At 56.5% G+C, this 18,424-nt stretch overlaps 4 protein-coding genes across 8 annotated transcripts; 2 read left to right on the top strand and 2 right to left on the bottom strand.

The window, feature by feature from the left end:
• Positions 1-750: 750 nt before the first annotated feature.
• Positions 751-2,938, bottom strand: LOC123942417 (putative uncharacterized protein ZNRD1-AS1). Of its 2 annotated transcripts, XM_046006327.1 has the most exons (4): positions 2,262-2,938; positions 1,981-2,056; positions 1,184-1,597; positions 751-988 (listed from the first exon to the last, which is right to left on the bottom strand). In XM_046006327.1, the coding sequence occupies exons 1-4, from the start codon at positions 2,489-2,491 to the stop codon at positions 845-847; spliced, it is 864 nt and encodes a 287-aa protein (XP_045862283.1). In that variant the 5' UTR covers positions 2,492-2,938; the 3' UTR covers positions 751-844. The 2 variants fall into 2 exon arrangements, with proteins under 2 accessions (XP_045862283.1, XP_045862281.1); XM_046006325.1 differs by having other exon boundaries at positions 765-1,597; positions 2,262-2,933.
• A 1,881-nt stretch (positions 2,939-4,819) lies between these two features.
• POLR1H (RNA polymerase I subunit H) lies at positions 4,820-8,836 on the top strand. The gene is made up of 4 exons (XM_046006328.1): positions 4,820-5,099; positions 5,194-5,294; positions 5,461-5,570; positions 8,004-8,836. The coding sequence occupies exons 1-4, from the start codon at positions 4,964-4,966 to the stop codon at positions 8,026-8,028; spliced, it is 372 nt and encodes a 123-aa protein (XP_045862284.1). The 5' UTR covers positions 4,820-4,963; the 3' UTR covers positions 8,029-8,836.
• A 926-nt stretch (positions 8,837-9,762) lies between these two features.
• Positions 9,763-12,621, top strand: PPP1R11 (protein phosphatase 1 regulatory inhibitor subunit 11). 4 transcript variants are annotated; one of them, XM_046004810.1, is made up of 6 exons: positions 9,763-9,995; positions 10,654-10,798; positions 10,911-11,019; positions 11,363-11,454; positions 12,236-12,320; positions 12,430-12,621. In XM_046004810.1, the coding sequence occupies exons 2-6, from the start codon at positions 10,778-10,780 to the stop codon at positions 12,558-12,560; spliced, it is 438 nt and encodes a 145-aa protein (XP_045860766.1). In that variant the 5' UTR covers positions 9,763-9,995; positions 10,654-10,777; the 3' UTR covers positions 12,561-12,621. The 4 variants fall into 4 exon arrangements, with proteins under 4 accessions (XP_045860766.1, XP_045860764.1, XP_045860765.1 ...); XM_046004808.1 differs by lacking the exon at positions 10,654-10,798; XM_046004809.1 differs by lacking the exons at positions 10,654-10,798; positions 12,236-12,320.
• RNF39 (ring finger protein 39) lies at positions 11,514-17,201 on the bottom strand. The gene is made up of 4 exons (XM_046004807.1): positions 16,577-17,201; positions 15,039-15,061; positions 14,769-14,860; positions 11,514-13,763 (listed from the first exon to the last, which is right to left on the bottom strand). The coding sequence occupies exons 1-4, from the start codon at positions 16,937-16,939 to the stop codon at positions 13,183-13,185; spliced, it is 1,059 nt and encodes a 352-aa protein (XP_045860763.1). The 5' UTR covers positions 16,940-17,201; the 3' UTR covers positions 11,514-13,182.
• Between the last annotated feature and the right edge of the window lie 1,223 nt (positions 17,202-18,424).

The following is an 18,424-nucleotide window of genomic DNA, read 5'->3' as shown; positions in this document are numbered from 1 at the left end:
GCCCCCACCCCTGATTCTCTACGCACCAGCGCTCACCCCTACCTTCCCAATGTTTTGCTATCTGGTAAGAAAATGAACCGGAAATGAAATGAGTCCCTAAGTTTCATTCTGCTTGGCGATGAAAATTCTCGCTCAGTGCACACGTTTGTCTTCTGAGTCAGCAGTGAGGGTTGGGGGACATCTGCTTGAGAGGGTGAGTCCGGTTTGCATCTGAGTGGACCCAAACCTTGGGAAGACACCGCTTACATGGGCTGCGTGTCCTGTGGCTGCCCTCCTCACTCTGCTGGGCTGGGCTCGGGGTCCCTCCTTGGCACAGCACCGCACAGGCCCCCATCCTAACCCTGAGCACACTCTGTGTTTGGGGCTATCTATGCCATTACTTGTGGCCCAGTCAAAGGCCGGGACCTCTCACTCACTCACAAAACCTGGCCCACAGGAGGCTCTCAAAGTCCCTCACACAGATGGAACCGTAGGGTGCAAGCCAGACGTGAAAGGCCCGGTCAGTAGTCCCGAGAAACGGACGAACAGGAACTTAAAGACCAGACTGACCTACGGCAACCTCAAGAGAGCCGTCGCGGGCTGGGAGTGGCCCCAGCAGTGGCGGGTCCCAGTTCCTTCCTCACCGCCGTAGCCCAACCACATTCCGGCTGACGACACCGGATGTCGGGGATTCGCCAGGTGCAGGAACATGAGGGACCTAAGACAGCTCCGCCAAGTTTCTAGCCCAGAGCTATCCGATACTTCCGGATCTGATGCAGACACTCTGGGGACCGCTGGGAACGAGTACTAAAAACAAGAGTTCACTTAAGACACGGGATTTTATTCTTGAAGCACTGAAACTTTACTAGTCTTTTATTTTTCCTATTTGGCTTCTCAGAAAGGGTGGCATGGTTAAGAATCTTCTTTGATGTGGTTTTAGGATGGTCATCACTTCTTCTCTATTCTTTCCCATAAGGATATTCACTTTAATCCGGCTTCTACTGCGTGGCTGGAAAAGGGGATACGCAGTCACACTTTCAAGCTCTTTGATCTCTCTCCTTGCTCTTCCACGCCCCTCTCGTGTCAGCAGCTGGCTCTGGCTTTTCCTCACGACTCTCTCCTTGCACCTTTGCTCCGCGAGCTCTCTCCCCCGAAGCATGCGTTCCTGGTGACATTTGATTTGCATCTGTTCCCTCTCACTTACCTGCTTTCTTCTCTGGGTGCTCAGGACACCATGCTCTTCTAACACAATTTTGGGGAACGTTGTCTCACTAGGGGGCCGTGGTAATTGTCTACCTGGTTTGTTCTTAGACTCTCTGACCTGACCCGCTCTCTGAATGTGCCTTTCTATGTGTTTCAACTCTCTCTCCGGAACCAAGTAATACTGCTTTGGTCTCTCTAGCCTGTGGGTCATCTTCCCCTCCAATCTCTTCTTGACTTCATGGCCTGTCTCTTGTTCCTTCAGCATGTCCATTATTCTCTTATTATAATAAGACTCCGCTTTGGCCAGCCAGTGGTCAAGAGAAAGAGCTTGCTCCCTGCACAATGTTTCATATTCCTCGTGGTATTTCCGAGTTATCAGCTGTCTTGCCGCTGCTGTATGCACACCACCCAGATTCTGTCAAAGTGAGGCACAGAATTTTATAATGTGACCATCTTTTTAAACACATTTAAACAGGAGCTTCACCTCATCCGTGACACTGAGATTTGCAGTCTCTTGTTTAGTTTGGTGTTTAACAATTGTGATTTTTATTCCCATCACCCCAGGCGAAACTCTGAGCTCTCAAGAGTTGAATTACCCACCACGAACATCAGTAACTACTCTTAAAAAAAGAGAGTATTGGGCATTTTGAACATAATACTCTGTTTTGCAAGTATGGATATAGCTAAACACATGTGCCAGGGTAGACACCCTCTGGGGAGGGGTCACCTGGGCAGGATTTTAAGCCTAAGGCCCCTTCTCCTAGTAGCTCCAAACTGTACAACATGAAGATTATTTACCAAGATTTTTTTCTCCAGTGGGGACTGCTGACCTATGGCAATCCTAGGGTCTGTAGAGGTTTTCGCCCAGGCCAGACTGGAAGATAGAGAAAACAGAGGCACATTAGAGTGTGGGAGGTGTCAGAAACTCTCTGCTCACATACCGACTGAACCAGGGTAACCAACTGTTTTGGTCAACACCAAGGGTATGTCCCCTCGGAAAGAGATCCTACCGCGAGGATCTCTTCCTCTGGGGAATTTAACAATAGCATCTAATCCTTTCACAGGAAGTAGGTGCGCACATCTCCTGTGGACTCAACGGGAACCATCCTGAATCTGGAATCTGGGCCTGGGAGAGGGAAGACGCAGGCTCCTGGGTGTGGCGCTGGGCACGCTCGGCTGGACTGGACTGATGTGTCTCCCGGCCTCCTCCATCTTCCGAGAGACTTCCAGAGTCCAGTGCTCTCAGTCCCTCCTCTCTCTGCAGCTTCTTGGCCCGGGCCCTCTCCGCCTCTATCAGCACATACAGCATCTCTGCCTTCCACTGTTTGGTTCTGAACCTGTTACCTCTGCTTTCCTGCCTTACACTGCCACTTTTCCTTCATCCTCAATCCATTGTGAAACTGTTCCCTGCTCAGCACCTTAGGGTGGGAATTTGTGGCTACCTTTTTTTTTATGGGTCAGGCTGACGGCAACACAAGTGAAGACTGCCAACTTTTTATGTGTCATCCCTGGTCGAATCTGAGCTTACTGTGAGGTCGTGTTGAAGCCACTGGGGATGCCTGGCATTTCATCTCTGTGCCTTTTGTACTGTTTATGGCAAAGAGCATGGGCTTTGAAGCCCGACAGGGCTACGTCTGAATCCTAATCGAACCGCCTCTGAGGTGTGTGACTCCGGCAAGTAACAATCTCAGTCAGTTTCCTCATCTATAAAACGGACACGGAAAACAAAAATCTGCTTCCCAGGGTAATAAAGAACAAACGTACATGAGATGAAAGCGCCTGGCACAATGCTTGACATGTGGTAAGTTCTCAGTACATGCAGATAATCCCCTCCACAAGTCAAGCTCCTGACTATCACGTCTTTCTGAAACAGTCTATGTAACAATGATTTCTGTCTTCTTCTGAACAGTTTTTTTAAACCATTATCTCTAAAACTCATTGGAAAATCAGTCAGGGTTTACACCGGTGTACCTGTATTCCTCTATCATTTTTAACATTTTTCACGCTGAAATTTAGACTCTAAAAGGGTGTAACTTAAAGTTTACGTCTACAAATGTATTCGAATGAATCTGATACCAAATACTGGACCTCCCAGACTTCTTGGGCACATTCCTATTTGTCTGTGTAAATCTATTTTGATATTTAAAAAATACAACCATCTAACTTTTTTAGTACGTAGAACCTAGCACAGGACTGAACATTAGAGTACATGACCCAAGTTCTCGAAGTTCATGATTTGCTGATCACCCTTATCACATATTTAAGCGTCTCTCTCTGCTACATTCCCCATCACGCTGGATCCATCTTTTTGCTGAAACATTTGCCATTCACTCCCAAGGCACAGGTTTCTTTCACAGGCCCGTCCTGGGCTCCCACACTTGGTCCTCCCGGTGGACTCTCACTGCCTTCTCAGCATTTGGTCTCCGTAAGGTCCCGTAACATTTTCAACTCTGCAGCCCCAGCCTCAGCTTAATAAGCACAGCTGGACTGAGTCTGTGCTGAGAAGTGGCCGGGCCGTACAGCGGGCGGCCCATTAGGGCCGTATTCACGCCAGGGTGGGCAGTCCCTGGATGCCCGTCCAACTGAAGAGGGCAAGTCAGAGGGGGAACAAGCGCAGGTCAACTTCCATTCTCAACGGCGACACACGGATAAAAACCGCCTGCTCACGGCCGAACAGCAGACCTCCCCTCCTCCCACAGACAAGCCGCCCTGCGAAGGGAAATCCTGGGACTTCTCCGGAGCTTGCCGGGAGCTCCACCCCCATCGCTATGGTCCGTCCATCCCTGCAGGAGAGGCAGCGCGGGGCCGCCGCCCAGCAGAGGCCACAGCTTGCCTGAGGAGGGGCAGGGACGGCTCCAGAACCTTCCCCTGCAGGGAGCTGCTTCGCACAGCCCCGCGGCCGGCCGGCGCTGGCGGGGCCCGCAGGGAACTGCGACACTCGACACTCGGGGACAAGGGTCTACTCCAGGTGTAAGTCACAGGCAAACGACGACAGCACGACTTTCTGAAGATACTGGCCCTCGTTTGGTAACTCGTGGGTCAAGTGTCCACGTGACGCCAGACGACCAGAATTCACGGACGGCGGCGCCAGAGCCGGGGGACGAGGCGGAGGTGGGTCCGCGAGCCCGAAGCCGAGCCGGGTCCCGGGGAAAGGCACCAGGGCTGCCCCCCGACGGACGCCGGCCTGCCCGCCCTGTCCTCGACCCAGTCCCGAGCCTCGGCCCGGCCCGTCCTCCACCTCCGCCCGCCCCGCTTCCTCCCCGGAGGAGGCCCGCATGGACCCGGCCCCCGGGGCACGCGAGGCCCCGAAAGGAGGCGGAGAGCCCCTGCTCCGCCTCTGAGGCCCCGGGGCGCCGACGCCGACAGAACCCCGCTCCGGGACTCGGGAAGGGCCGCAGGATTTCTAGGGCCAACCCCCCGCGGCTGAGGGAACATTAACGCTCCAGGAGAGAACTCGTCCCGGAGGGACAGCCCCGAGGCCACACGCCCATTACCGTCCTCCCTGGCCGGCCTCCACGGCCACCTCCAGCACCGCTCTCCCGCCCCCGAAGCTCCGCGGCGCGCGGCGACGGACTATGACGTCACGGCCAATGGCGAGGCGGCGCGGCAGACGCTCTGGCCCGCCCCGCGCGGAGCCGGCGCGCTCGTCTGCTCTGGAGGACCGCGCGTGGCCTGCGGGGCTGCACGCGGAGCACCGCGCGAACGGGGAGTGGGGCTCGCGCTGCGGCCGCTCGCTCGGTCCGGCGGAGGGGCAGCTCCCTCCCTGCGCAGCCGGTACGGCATGGACGGCGTGCGCTCGGGCTCCAGGTTCCAGTCGGACCTGGACTTCTGTCCGGATTGCGGCTCCGTTCTGCCGCTGCCCGGGGCGCAGGACACGGTCCCCTGTGTTCGCTGCGGCTTCCGCGTCCCGGTGCGAGGTGAGCGGCCCCGGGGGGAGGCGGCGGCGGGGGGGGGGGGCTGACGCCGGGGGCCCCGGGGGGGAGCCCACAGCCGTGCTTCCCGCCCGCGCAGACTTCGAGGGGAAGGTCGTGAACACCTGCGTCGTGTTCAACAAGCGGGGGACGGCCGCGCCGGCGCCGGTGGAGGACGGGCCCGAGTTCCAGGGACCCGTGGTGAGCTAATGACCCGTCGGGAGGGCGGCGAGGACAGGCGAGGTGATCGCCGAGGTCCGGCGGGAAGCAGCGGGTGGACTGTGACCTGTGATCCCCGCAGGCAGCCCCGGGTAGGGGTGGGACGCGGCCTCCCTGACCCTGCCTCCCCGCGCCTGTTCCTGGCCAGGTTGACCGGCGCTGCTCCCGATGCGGCCACGAAGGAATGGCCTACCACACCCGACAGATGCGCTCCGCCGACGAGGGCCAGACGGTCTTCTACACCTGCACCAGCTGCAGGTGCGCGCCCTTCCCGTGCCCCCGCCCTCTGTGAGCCGCCGGGTCACGGAGCGTCTCCCCTGGTTTCCTCCGCGCACGGGAGAAACCGGTGTTTCCCTTGGTCCCAGCCACTCCACCGTTCAGCTCACAGGGAGGTTTGAGGCCTGTAAAATGAACAGTTTTCTTAATCTGATTAAAGGGAGTGAACTAAGCCTTTTAAAGCGTTGAAAAGGAAATGAAAACATACAGGAGGCAAGTACTGCTCAGTGGTCAGCATGTCGTGGTTGGAATCTCTCACTGGTTCAAAGTAGTCTTTCTTTCGCGAGAATTAATCACATGTCCCTTCAAGAACTGGGCAGCTCCAAATGGGTTTAAGAAGGCTTTGCCTTGGGGCACCCGGGGGCTCAGTCGGTTAAGCATCTTCCTTCAGCTCAGGTCCTAATCGGGGGTCCTGGGGCCCAGCCCCTCCTCAGGCTTCCTGCTCAGCGGGAAGCCTTCTTCCTTTTTCTCTGCCCCTCTCCCCACTCGTTTTCTCTCAAATAAAATCTTAAAAGTAAATAAATACATTCGTCCTTTTATTTTTTTATTTTTTTTGTAAGTAGGCTCCATATGGCGCCTCCCCAGGACCCTGAGCTGAGATCAAGAGTCAGATGCTCAACCTACCGAGCCACCCAGGCACCCCACCTTTTAAACATTTATTTTTTTAAAGATTTTATTTACTTATTGAACAGAGATCACAAGTAGGCAGAGAGGCAGGCAGAGACAGAGGAAGAGGAGGAAGCAGGCTCCCCGCTGAGCAGAGAGCCCGATGCGAGGCTCCATCCCAGGACCCTGGGATCATGACCGGAGCCGAAGGCAGAGGCTTAACCCACTGAGCCACCCAGGCGCCCCTCCTCCTTTTATTCTTAAAATATGTATTACATTTAGGCATATTAAATAAGAGTATTTATATTCTTTGTCTTATAATTATGATACCCATAGTTGTAGGACTGATGCTGCTGTTTGTCTTTCCTGGTAACTGACTCATGGTGCTTTTTTACTTTTTTACTTATTTACTTCTTTAGTCATTATTTGTTTAGTTATGTATATCTCTATGTAATCTCTACACTGAATAGTTCTTTTTTTTTTTTTTTAAAGATTTATTTATTTGAGAGAGTGGGGGTGGGCAGAGTGCAGATGGGAGAGAGAGATCTCTCCCTGCTGAGCATGGAGCCTGATTATCTCACGACCCTGAGAATATGACCTGAGCTGAAATCAAGATTAGCAGCTTAACCCGCTGGGCAACCCAGGTGTCCCAACTTTTTTTTTTTTTTTTAATGAACAGAATTTTTACATTTTTATGAGGTCCAGTTTATCCTTTTTCTTTTTTCCTTCTTTGTCTAATGGCTTCTAATTCTTTGTGTCCCAAGATATCGTTTGCATATACTTTATATTTCATTAGCTATATTTTGGAATGCTTATATATATTTTTTTACTTTTATTTATTTAATTTTATTTATTTATTTACTTTTATTTAAATTCAATTAATGAACATATAGTGTATTATTAGTTTCACAGGTAGAGCTCAGTGATTCATCAGTCATTGACCAGTCCTGATTACTTCACATGCCCTCCTTAATGTCCATCACCCAGTTCCCCCCTCCCCCCTCCCCCTCCCCTCTAGCAGCCCTCAGTTTGTTTCCTGTAGTTAAGAGTCTCTTATGGTTTGTGTGCCTCTCTGTTTTCATCTCATTTTGTTTTTCCTTCCCTTCCCATATGTTCATGTTTTGTTTCTTATATTTCACATATGAGTGAAATTGTATAGTATTTGTGTTTCTCTGCTTGACTTATTTCACTGAGCATAATCCCCTCCAGTTCCACCCATGTTGATGCAAATGGTGGCATCTGATGGCAGAGTAGTATTCCACTGTATACATGAACCACATCTTCATCCATTCATTTGTTGAAGGACATCTCAGCTCCTTCCGCAGTTTGGCTATTGTGGACATTGCTGCTATAAACATTCGGGTGCACGTGCCCCTTCGGATCCCTACATTTGTATCTTTGGGGGTAAATACCCAGTAATGCGATTGCTGGGTCATAGGGTAGCTCTATTTTCAACTTTTTGAGGAACCTCCATGCTGTTTTGCAGAGTGGTTGCACCAGCTTGCATTCCCACCAACAGTGTAGGAGGGTTCCCCTTTCTCCGCATCCTCGCCAGCATCTGTCCTTTCCTGGCTTGTTAATTCTAGCCATTTTGACTGGTCTAAGGTGGTATTTCATTATGGTTCATTACATATATTTTTAATACGGCATTTTTAGTTGTCTTGAATATGAAGGATTGTTTAGGGGAGCTAGTCTTCCACAATGTCATAAATAAAACTCCCTCCTCGATTCTTCAAATGAATGTCTTGTCTTACACTGCTAGAACCTCTATGCTTATTTAAATATAATGAGTCCTTTCTTTCTCTGTAGGTTCCAGGAGAAGGAAGACTCTTGATTTTTTTTTCCAGGCAACTCAACAATTCTCCCTCGGATGGTGAGGGATATTGGGTTCTTAAGATCCTTTGTCCATCCTAGTTGCAATGTTTAGGTCCCATAGAAGGAAGTTATCATGTGGGGATTACCATTGTCCCTAGAGTAAACCTACTCTAGTTGAGTTTCTTATCAAAGTTCTATTTTTCTATATATGCCAGACATATGTATATTATTTATAATCTGTCTTGTTCCAAAAGGAATTTAAATGAATTTACAGAGATATATTTGTTCTTTCATCAAGTATATCAGCTACAAAAAATATATATAAATTTGTATATGAGAAGGAAAAAGAAAAAAATAGGATAAAAGATGGAGGCAGGAATGAGACTAATAGAAAAAGTAATTTTAAGTATTCCACTACTAAATCTATTTGGTTCCTGAGTTTAGAGAAACAAAATGTAGGAATCCGGATAGTGGGAGATTGAACAAATAATTTAACCAGATCTCTTTGACGTGAGCTTGGACAACAAAAAATCTGATACTAAGGGATACCAGTATGTGCTTACTACAGTTGGACATTTTGGGAAAAAAATTTTTATTGCTGTTGAGATAAATGTAATATATATTCATTGTAATAGATTCATATGTAGAAAGATGGGGGAAAAAAGAGGAAAAAAATACAGGGAGTCCCACTTCAGAGAGGTACTTGTTTTTTTTTTTTAATGGGTTTTACTATACATGCTGAGATGTATGTTGCTTTTTATCAGTTTGTCCAAAAACTTGAAAGGGAAACACTTTGTAGTCCCGCACAATAAACATACTTAGATGTATTCTGGGAGTTTGTGTTTTTGCATTCCTTGCTTCACTGTGATGCCCTTGACACGTTCAGAGCTCTGACTCACCGTGTGGGGTTTGGCCCCGGTCACGGGGAAGGGTGGGCGGGCGGGACTCTGCCGCCGCTGGATTTGGGGTCCGAAATCCGGAACAAAGCTGCGCGTGTGTCCAGCGCACTTCCAGCCTTCCCCCGCCGCTAGCGCCGCCTGCGTGCGGTCCGGGGCTCCCCGCCCAGCCGCCTCGGCAGCCGGTGCGCTCTGCCGGCCCCCAGCACCCACCCCCACCTTGCTTCTGGGACACTGGCAGGTGCTCCCGTGAGAGCGCAGTGCCCTGTGGTCACGGACCCCGTCCCATCGCCACCCGACGAAGTGGGTAATACAGCGTCCGGTCCGCCAGGCCCCGGCAGACCGCGTGGGGGCTCCTAGGCGCGGTCTGGGGACAGCCGGAGCAGAAGGCGCAAAAGGCACCCGCCCCGGCGCCCGCAGATCCCCGCGGGACCAGAGCCCTCCCCTGACCAGGTGCGTGCACCTGCTGCTGGGGTCGGAGTCCCATTCCCACGAGAAGCCGGGAAACCAAAGCAGGCCCTGTGTGGGTCTCACGGCAGCGGCGGGGCGCTGCGCCGTGGACACTCGCCCCGCCCGAGCCCTGCCCCGCCCGCAGCCCCTCCCGACCGCCCGCTCCTGCAGCGGCCTCGCTGCGCGTGCGCGTGCGCCAGTTGCTGGCGCTCCACAGCCGCAGTGGCGCCGCTTCCGCCAAGTCTGGGGCTGCCTCTTGCGGCGCCTGCGCACCGTCACGTGACGGCGGAACTAATCTGACGACGCGTGCGCTCAGACGCCTTTAGTGCCGGGGAAGCGAAAAGGGGACCTACAGAGTGCGTCACACCCGGAAGCAGAGAGCCGGAAGTGGGGTTGGACAGGTTGTCCCCTGGGGTGGGGAAGCGGAGGCCCAGGAGGAGGGGGAAAAAGAAGGTGGAGGATCCTGGCTGCAACTCTGAACCCGATCCCGACCGTCTTAGACCCCAGAGACCCAGAGAAAGGGAAGGGCGTCTCCTCCCCCTTCCCCTCCTCCCTCTCCTCAGCCTTAGCCATGGCCGAGGCAGGGGCCGGGCTGAGTGAGACCGTCACTGAGACAACGGTTACCGTGACAACCGAGCCCGTGAGAAAGGCGGGGGGGCGGTGCTCCTCGGGGTCTTCGGGAGAGGCCGGGCGGGAGCGGCTGGGGCCCTGGGAGGAGCGGGCCGGCCCCTGGGGGCGGGAGACGTGCGCGGTGTGCGGGCCTTGCGCAGCGGCCGGGATGGTGCAGGAGGCCGGCCCCGCGGCGCGGACTAGGGTCGGAGCGGGTGCTGCTGAGACCCAAGGATGGGACGTGGGGGGCCATGAAGGGTTCTGGGAGAAAGCATGGCTGGAGGCCAGGAGGGCCGTTTGCCCGGAAGCACACTTGTCAGTAAGTGTTTGTGGGGCGAAATGAGCGAACAAGACGGCGGAGGTGGAGATAGTATTTTGAGACATCAGAAGAGATGGAAGTGGAGAAAGGAGTAGCATTTTTGCAAGAAACAGGTTGAGTTGCTTTCAAAAGGCGGAGGTGTATTGGGCTTCAGAGCCCCGGGTGAAGGGTGTTTCAGATGATAGAGACGCCGCGGTGCCGGGGAACAGCTGGGCAGGACGCTCGGGCGCAGGCTTGAGGGAGGTCTGGGAAAAGGGAGATGGAAGAGTGGGTATGGGGACTGAGTGAATAATGTGCAAGTATTAAGACCACCAAGGATGATCTGGGGAGGAAGACAGAGAAACAGGGAGGATTCTGTTTTCCTTTGAAGAGTCGCTGGCACCTTCCTTAGGCTGGGAATTGTGTCTTCTCTGGATCTGAGCCGTCACGAGAACATTCGATTCCCCGGGGATTCCTGGGGGGCAAAGACCTGTTGTGTTCTGTCCCCTCCCCGCATGCAGCTCCTCTGCTGCCAGGTCTGTGCCTCTGCTTGAACTGGGGCCTGGAAGAGAGGAGGCCCCGGGAGGGAGTGGGACAGACCAGCCTTGGGGAACTAGATAGGTATGCCCATCCCTCTTCACCTTCCAGGAGAACCGGAGCCTGACCATCAAGCTTCGGAAACGGAAGCCAGAGAAAAAGGTCGAATGGACGAGTGACACTGTGGACAACGAACACATGGGCCGCCGCTCATCAAAATGTGAGTGAGCGCTGGCCACCAGCAGCCACAGTGCTCTGGCGCGGCCCGAAGCGCAGGCTTCGGGGAGAAGAGGTTCATGCAGAGGGAGTGAGGTGGGAATATGCCAAGGCCTGAAGGCAGGAGGTATCAGAGCCAGGGAGAAGTGGAGCTTTGGGTTCCTGGCAGAAAGGACAGGGATTTGGGTGCCTCAGCCCCGGGGGGTGGGCCTGGGGAAGCTGGACCCTGGAAGGAAGAAGGAGCCAATGTTGGAAGTAGGAGTTCTTACTGAGACCCGTGGGAGTGGAAGCGACGGTACATCCTAACTTTCACTCCTTTTTTACCGGGCTCCTCCTTCCACATCCAGGCTGCTGTATTTACGAGAAACCTCGGGCCTTTGGCGAGAGCTCCACGGAGAGTGATGAGGAGGAAGAGGAGGGCTGTGGTCATACACACTGTGTACGGGGCCACCGCAAAGGACGGCGTCGTGCAACCCCAGGACCGAGCCCCAGCACCCCTCCCCAGCCTCCTGACCCCTCCCAGCCCCCTCCAGGGCCAATGCAGCACTAAATTCCTCTGTCCCCCACCATTCCTGTGTCTGTCTGGCCCTGAATGTATTCATGTGGCTACCTGGGGACTAAACCCATGGTTTGATCCCTCCTCCAGCCCCTTCCTCCCCTCTCCTCTGCCTGATGGAGGGAAGGGGGAGAGGAGGGTAGACAGAGATCCTGGAATTCTGACTTGCTGCTACTCCAGAACCCAGACTTCTGGGTTCCCCCAGCACTCATTTCTCCTTCCAGTAGTCATCCTCTGTTCTTCAGGGATCCAGGCACCTTGGTCCCGGTCTGTCCCCCGTGTTCTCACTGCCAAACCGCCTGTCCTGGGATGCAGTTATCTTGGCCCCTTGCATTCTCCCCTTGAGTCCCAAACACTTAACCTGGGTTTCCAGCAGCCCTAGCTTTCACTGCCAGGGGTCTCAGTCAGATTGGGGCAGTGTTGTCCCAGCTATGCTCGTTAATCCTGGCTTTGAGCTCTTCCGGGAATGGATTTACATAATCCGAACTTCTAGTCCTTGCTTGTGGGATGGAAGGCCTCATGGGAGACCTCAGGGCTCTCAGGGAGCTCCCAGGCCTTCCCTTCTCCTGCCCTCCGGAGGAGTTGGGAAAGGGGTCTTTGCTTTCTCCCCCGTTAATGGGACATGGAAAAGGAAACAGTCATGGCCTCTTCTCACTCTTCTCAGAGGATACAGGATTTCCAACGAAGCCAGCTTGAAGACTGGTCACTTAGAGCCCACTGTCTCCTCCGTCTTCTGGCTTCAGAGACAGGTCCAGCATAGCGTCAGGGTCCTGGGTCCCTGGGAGAGGCAGGAAAGAGGGAGCAAAGAGATGGGGATATGTCCCCTATATCATTACACTCTTACCCCTTCCTTCCTAGGCTGTGGTGTTTCTGCCAGCCCAGATGTCCCGCTCTCAGCCCTCCCCACTCCTTACTGGGATCTTGCCATCATTTTCTCGGCTTCTTCCATGCACAGTTGCAGAGATGAGTCAAAAACATACCACCACTGAGGTCTCATTTATTGCCACAGATGCACAAAATAAATAACCCAGCATCACAAAACGTGTTAAATACGGGCCCATTTATACATATGGAGAAAGATGTGAAGCCATAGACGAGGAGGAGCCTGGGTGTCTGGGCGTTCGCAGGTCGAGGAGAGAGCAATAGCACCCCTGGTTCCTCACAGCAGGGAGTCTTGAGAAGGTTCCAGAGGGGGAAAGGCTGTGAGCCTGGAAAGCAGGCCTCATGGAGTAGAGCTGCCTGCCCCGGCTTGGAAAGCTTAGTCAGCCTCCTAGGAGGCCCTGGGACCCAGGCCAGAGTCTTGAAGAGGGAGCTCAGATTGGACAGGACAGGGAAGCCCCAGGCTTCGAGCTGCTGAGAAGGACTGCGCTTCCTCCAGACCGGGAGAGGCCTGAGCAGGCAGTAAGTCCCTTTGTATCCATCCTGCCGCAGCGTCCCGCTGTGGACAAGGATAAGGCGGGAGGGGAGAGGTGAGGCAGGAAGTAGCCAGAGGTGGCGAGGTGGCGGTGGCCCGGTGGCCCCGTGGCCCCGCGTCCGACCTCGGCTCTGGGTGTGGATGAGCGCGGTTGGCCTGGCGCCTAGGAGGCTGCTCGGGGCGGGTGTGGGTGGGACTCAGCCTTCGGCCGGCACAATGCGGAGCGGGGCGCGCGCGTGGCGAGTGCAGAGCAGCGGGAAGACACGCTCCCCCAGAGGCCCGGGCCCCTGGAAGGCGAAGAGCAGGTCCAGCGAGCGGCCGTCGTAGAAGGCCACGCGGCCGCGTTCCCAGTCCAAGTCCACGCGGATGCGGCGCGGTGGGGGCCCGGCGCCACCCAGCGGAGTGGGCTCGGGAGCCGTGAGGGCCCACAGGCGTCCGCCGCGGCCCTCCACGGCCCACACGGACCCCGCGGGGCACAGCCCCACGCGGCCCTTGCGACGCACCGACTCTCCGGCCGCACCCACGGCGTAGCGGCTCTCGCTGTCCTCCTCGCCCTCCCCGGAGGAGTCCGGGCCAGAGGCCGCCTCGGCGGTCTCCACCTCCCAGCAGTGCCGGCCGGCCCCAAAGCCCTGTGCGCCCAGCACTGCGGGGAGCTGATCGAAGCGCGCGGGGCCGTCGGGGGGCGCGGGTGTCCCTGGGGGGGCCAGTCGGACGCTGCGGCGGTCGGCAGAGATGAGCAGGCGGTGGTGCGCGGTGCCAGGGTCCAGGGTCAGGTCGGCTGTGTGGGGGAAGGCAGGGAAGGAGGGCTTGAGGGGCTTTCCGACTCAGGCGGGAGGAGACACATGGTGTGCAGCGGGGGGCACCAAGGAGGCCTCGCAGGGAGCGCCCAAGGCCACAGAGGCCTAAGTGGGGGCAAGGTCTAGAAAAGGGCGGACGCTGGAGAGATGGCGGGTGATCAAGACAGTGGAGTGTCTTTGGCAGGTTTTTTGGTTGATTTTTAAGATTTTATGTTTAAATTATCTCGACATCCAGCATGGGGCTTGAACTCACAGCCCTGCGATCAAGAGTCACAGGCTCCACAGATGGAGCCAGACAGGCGCCCCTCTGGCAGCTGAAAAAAGGGAGAGGGCAGCTTTGGTAGTGGGCAGAGAGGGAACTCCCGGAGCTTCAGAGAGATGGGAGGTCTTCTGGGGAGGAGTAATGCGGCGGGGCAGAAGCGGCTGATGCTATTTGTTGGGAGAGTAGGATGCTGGGCTGGGGGTCTGAGGACATCGTTATGTGCCCAATTGTGTCCCTCCCGGAAGGTGTGCTGCAGTCTCCCAGGACGTCACAATGTGAATTTTGTTGGAAATAGGGTCTTTACAGAGGTAATTAAGTTAAAATGAGGTCATGAGGGGAGGCCCTAGTCCAATATGACTGCAGTCTTCAAAAGAAGAGGAAATTTGGACCCAGAGACAAATGAGTACCGGGAGAAACCATGTAAAGAAGACACAGGAAGAAAGCCATCTTTGGGCCATGGAACCCCTGAGGCTCCCAGATGCTAGGAGGGAGGCAGGGAGCAGATTCACCCTCCCCACCTTCGAAGGAAGCAATCCCGCCAACTTCTCCTCCCAAAACCGCGACAGCAAGTTTCTGTTGTTTAAGCCACTCTGTGTGTGGCTCTGCTAAGCGGCCCTAGGACACCAATACAGACATCAGAAAAGACCTGAGCAGGTTTGAGAAAGAAAAGGGAGCAAGCCTGAGACAGACCGTCCCTTGGTGGGGTCCCTTCTGCCCTCCTCACCCGTCAGTCTGTGGAGCATGTTTTTCACCACTGGATAATCTTCCGGAAGATCATCATCTGAGTTCGATGACTTGGGTCTTGGGGCATCGAGTCTGGACAGAGGGAGAAAGGTCAGGAGATCAGGTGACACTCTCTGCCGTCTGTTGCCCTCCCCCACCCCGCTCACGTCTCTGGAGCAAGAAACCTGCCCCTGACTGGGGCTGTGAGCCCACGGAAAAGGTGATGGATGTGGTGGCCAGTAGTGGGAAGGGACGGTAAGATGGAACTCACCTTCTCCATGTCTTCCTTATATCCTGGCATGGGCAGAAGAAAACACGATGTGAGCCCTGGGCTTTGCCCTCAGGACCCCTCCCCCTCTTCCCCTTCCCCAGGCAGCTGGATCTCCATTGGTGAGCTCCCTGTCACCTCTCAAAGCGATCTCGCTGCCTCTTTTTCCCCTTTCCCGTCCATCATCATCCACTGCCCTCCTTCCCCCTCCTCCTTCCCCCCCTTTCCCTTCCCCAGGCTGGTCCGGGCCTTGTTTCTGCCCCCACTTAGCTTCCAGAGTCCTGACCTTTCCTGATGCCTCCCCAGCCTCATTCTGTCTCTTTCAGTGGTCCCCTGTCCTTGTCTACCTTCCAGAGGGTGTCCTCCTCCCGTCCATCAGTCCATCACACAGACCAAACACCCAGAGCCTGGGGCTAAGAGTAGATACATAAAAGCCTTCTAACAAAGCTGCTTCCCCTGTTGCCATAAAAGCCCAGTGGCGTTTATTGGGCCCTTTGCTTTGTGTCCATCATGCTGGCCAAAGAGGCAGCTGGACTTGGATGTGTCCCAGAGGTCCTGTGGATCTGCAGGATACCATGGGAACCAGGAGGAGCAGCGCATGCCCCCCCCCCTCCAAATACCAGGGTCCCCTGCCCCTGTCACTGTCCCTTGGGGATGACTGGAGCAGACCGGGGTGGTGGTGAAGGGAAGAGAGGAAAGGCAATTTGCCTAATTATGCCAATTACACCTGGACTAATTAGGTCTGTGTAGACTTCAAAGTGTAGAAGCAACACCCGAGACCGGCTAGGCTGCTGGGGAGAAGCTGCTCAGGAATCCGGGACGCCTGGGGGGCCGGGCAAGGGAATGGGGCTGGTTGATGGCCAAGGAGTCGGGGCCAAGAGGGGCGCGGGGGGGTGGGGTGCGGGATGGGATGAGGGGCGGGAGCCAGAGGTCCCGGCGGCGCGCGGACCAGGCCTCCACCGGTCGCCGTCCCCGGCGGGGGCCCTGGGAGGAGCGGAGGACAGCAATAACAAATAGCGCCCGGCGCGGCTCGGGCGGGAGCCCGCGGCTGACCCCTCTGCGCTCCCGGGGTGTTTGGATCTGCTTTCCCTCACTCGCGCTCTCCTCTGACAGACCCTTCTTCCCTGCCCCTCCACTCCGGCTGGTCCTCGCCCTGCCCTCGCAGGTTCTGACCCCGCTGTCCTCGCAGGCCCTCGGCCCCCCGCGCCCACCCAGACTCCCTCCGTTCCCCCCTTCCCGCGCGCGCAGCGGCGTCCCTCCGCGCCCCCCGCAGCTCCCGCGCTCTGCCAAAGGGCTCCGGAGGCCCTCGCGTGCCGTCCAGCCCTCCGACCTCTGGGTAGAGTGTCAAACTCCTTCCCCTTGGCCTTCCTGGAAACTCTCGCGGCACTACAGGGGTTTGGGGTCAGGCCCGCGCCCCCTCCTTCTTTGCTTTTCTCAGATCCATTCTTTGCCTGAACTTCCATTAGGGCCCCGCCCCCGGAAACCCCCGTCTCCCCCTTCCATCAGCGGCAGCGGATCCGCGACGCGCGACCCTGCCTTACCTCTCCGTGCGGGTCCAGGCAGCCCATGGTGGGGATGCGACCCCCTCTGCGCCTCCCCGCGCGGGCCCCGGGCTCAGCCAGCTTCTCCCGCAGCCCCCGGCTGATGCGCACCTCCACCGCCAGCCGCACGTTGGACCTCAGGCTGCGGCGGGGACACGGCTGGCCGCAGCAGGGACAGGCGGTGGGGGGCGCCGGGGCGCCGGCGGCCGGCGGGGCGCCCCAGCAGCGGGCCAGGCACGCGCGGCAGAAGCTGTGCTCGCACGCCAGCAGCACCGGGTCCTCGAAGGGGCCCCCGCACAGCGGGCACGTCGCCAGCTGCTCCAGACGCTCCACCAGCCCCGGGCCCAGCTCGGGCGCCTCCATGGGGAGCGCGCGTCCGGGCGCCTACCCTTCCGCGACCCCCGCGGCCGCCTTCCAGCGCGCGCTCGGCGAACCACGCCTGCTGCTGGCGGATTGGGGGACCCTCTCTCCGCCCGGCGCATGAACTTTCGGACGCTGCCCTGACGCCCTCCAGGGACAGCCTCGCTCCCCTCCACCAGGCTCGCGCTCCTCCGCGCTCCCCGCCGCGTCGGCCTTTATAGGGAGGAGGAGGCCCCCGCGGCGGGTAAACAGGCCTTGCGTAACAGCTCTTCTGGTTCTCCGGCTTCCCCGGTAAGGTTTGGGAGGAGGGCGGGAGGAAAAGTCTCGTGGGTCCTCGAGGCCAGGGGGTGGTCGGGAGGGGGCGTTCCTGGGGCAAGGTGGCGCCCCGTGGGGAGGGCAGCCCTTCGTCATCCCTCCAGCGCCCGAATCTCCCCCTTCCCCCGGGCCTGTGCTGTGCCGATGGGCAAAGGGCCCAGGCTCGCTGTTGGCCTGGGTGCCCGCATCGCCAGGGTGTGAGTCACAACAGGTGGCCGGCACACCTACATCTGGGGGCTGGGGGCGGACGCAGGGATCCTGGCTCCTGTGGCTTTGCAGGCCTCTGACTGTTGGTGTGTGCTGTCATCCCAGGCGGCTCTCTCCGTCTTCCTGCCTTCCCTATTAAGGGCTTAGGAACAGTCTGAAGCTTTGGGGTAAGGGGTGGGGAGCAGGCGCCCACACCTGCCTCTGGCTGGCTCCCAGCGCGGCTCTTAGGACTCTCTTCCGATGTCTCTCTTTCTAGTTCTTTCTTCCCATTTTTCCTGGCGTATGTTTTCATTTCCACGGGTCTCTCTCTCTCCTTCTTTGGGACGTACCCAGGGTTTATCTATTTCAAATCTCTTGGTAAACAGCCGTAGGGAGAGCTGGCATGGCCGAGCTCCCACGGCAAGGGAGTAAGCAGGAGTGCAGCCAGACCAGATCTGATCTGTACCCTTGCTGGGACTCCGCCCTCTGCCTCTACCATTCCAGATTCTTTCTCAGTGTTTCCCAGGCCCCTCACCTCTATTTCTCCCCTCTCCCTAGTTCCTCCTTGGCTGGCCCGCCTCATGCTAGGCCCCTCTGTGAGGATCCCCTGGAGGCCTTGTGAACAAGTAAACATCCAGATGCCCAGAAGTGTGATCGCAGGCGCTGCTGAGCAGATGCGCCCGTGCACATTCCCCCCCGGCGCCCACGCTTACGGACAGAGGCACTTACACGATGCCGGCGCCACAGATGTGCCCAGATACTCCTGTGCACGCTGAACGTCACCGGGACGGACAGCCAGTATTACTCAGGGACAGACAGACGTACTCAAAGAAAACACGCAAAGAGACAGCCTATCATTAGCTTTCTTGTCAATGAGAACAACAGTCCGGCAGCAGCAAGCCTTTATGGGGCAGCCGCATGGAGATAAATGTCATAAAGATAAAACACAATAAAGATCGGGCAGCCCTCAGGCATCCTTGTCCTGCC

Source organism: Meles meles, chromosome 5, assembly GCF_922984935.1.
Source record: "Meles meles chromosome 5, mMelMel3.1 paternal haplotype, whole genome shotgun sequence".
NCBI lineage: Eukaryota > Metazoa > Chordata > Mammalia > Carnivora > Mustelidae > Meles > Meles meles.
The sequence above is the reverse complement of the archived record's forward strand: the minus strand, read 5'-3'. Positions and strand labels throughout refer to the sequence as shown.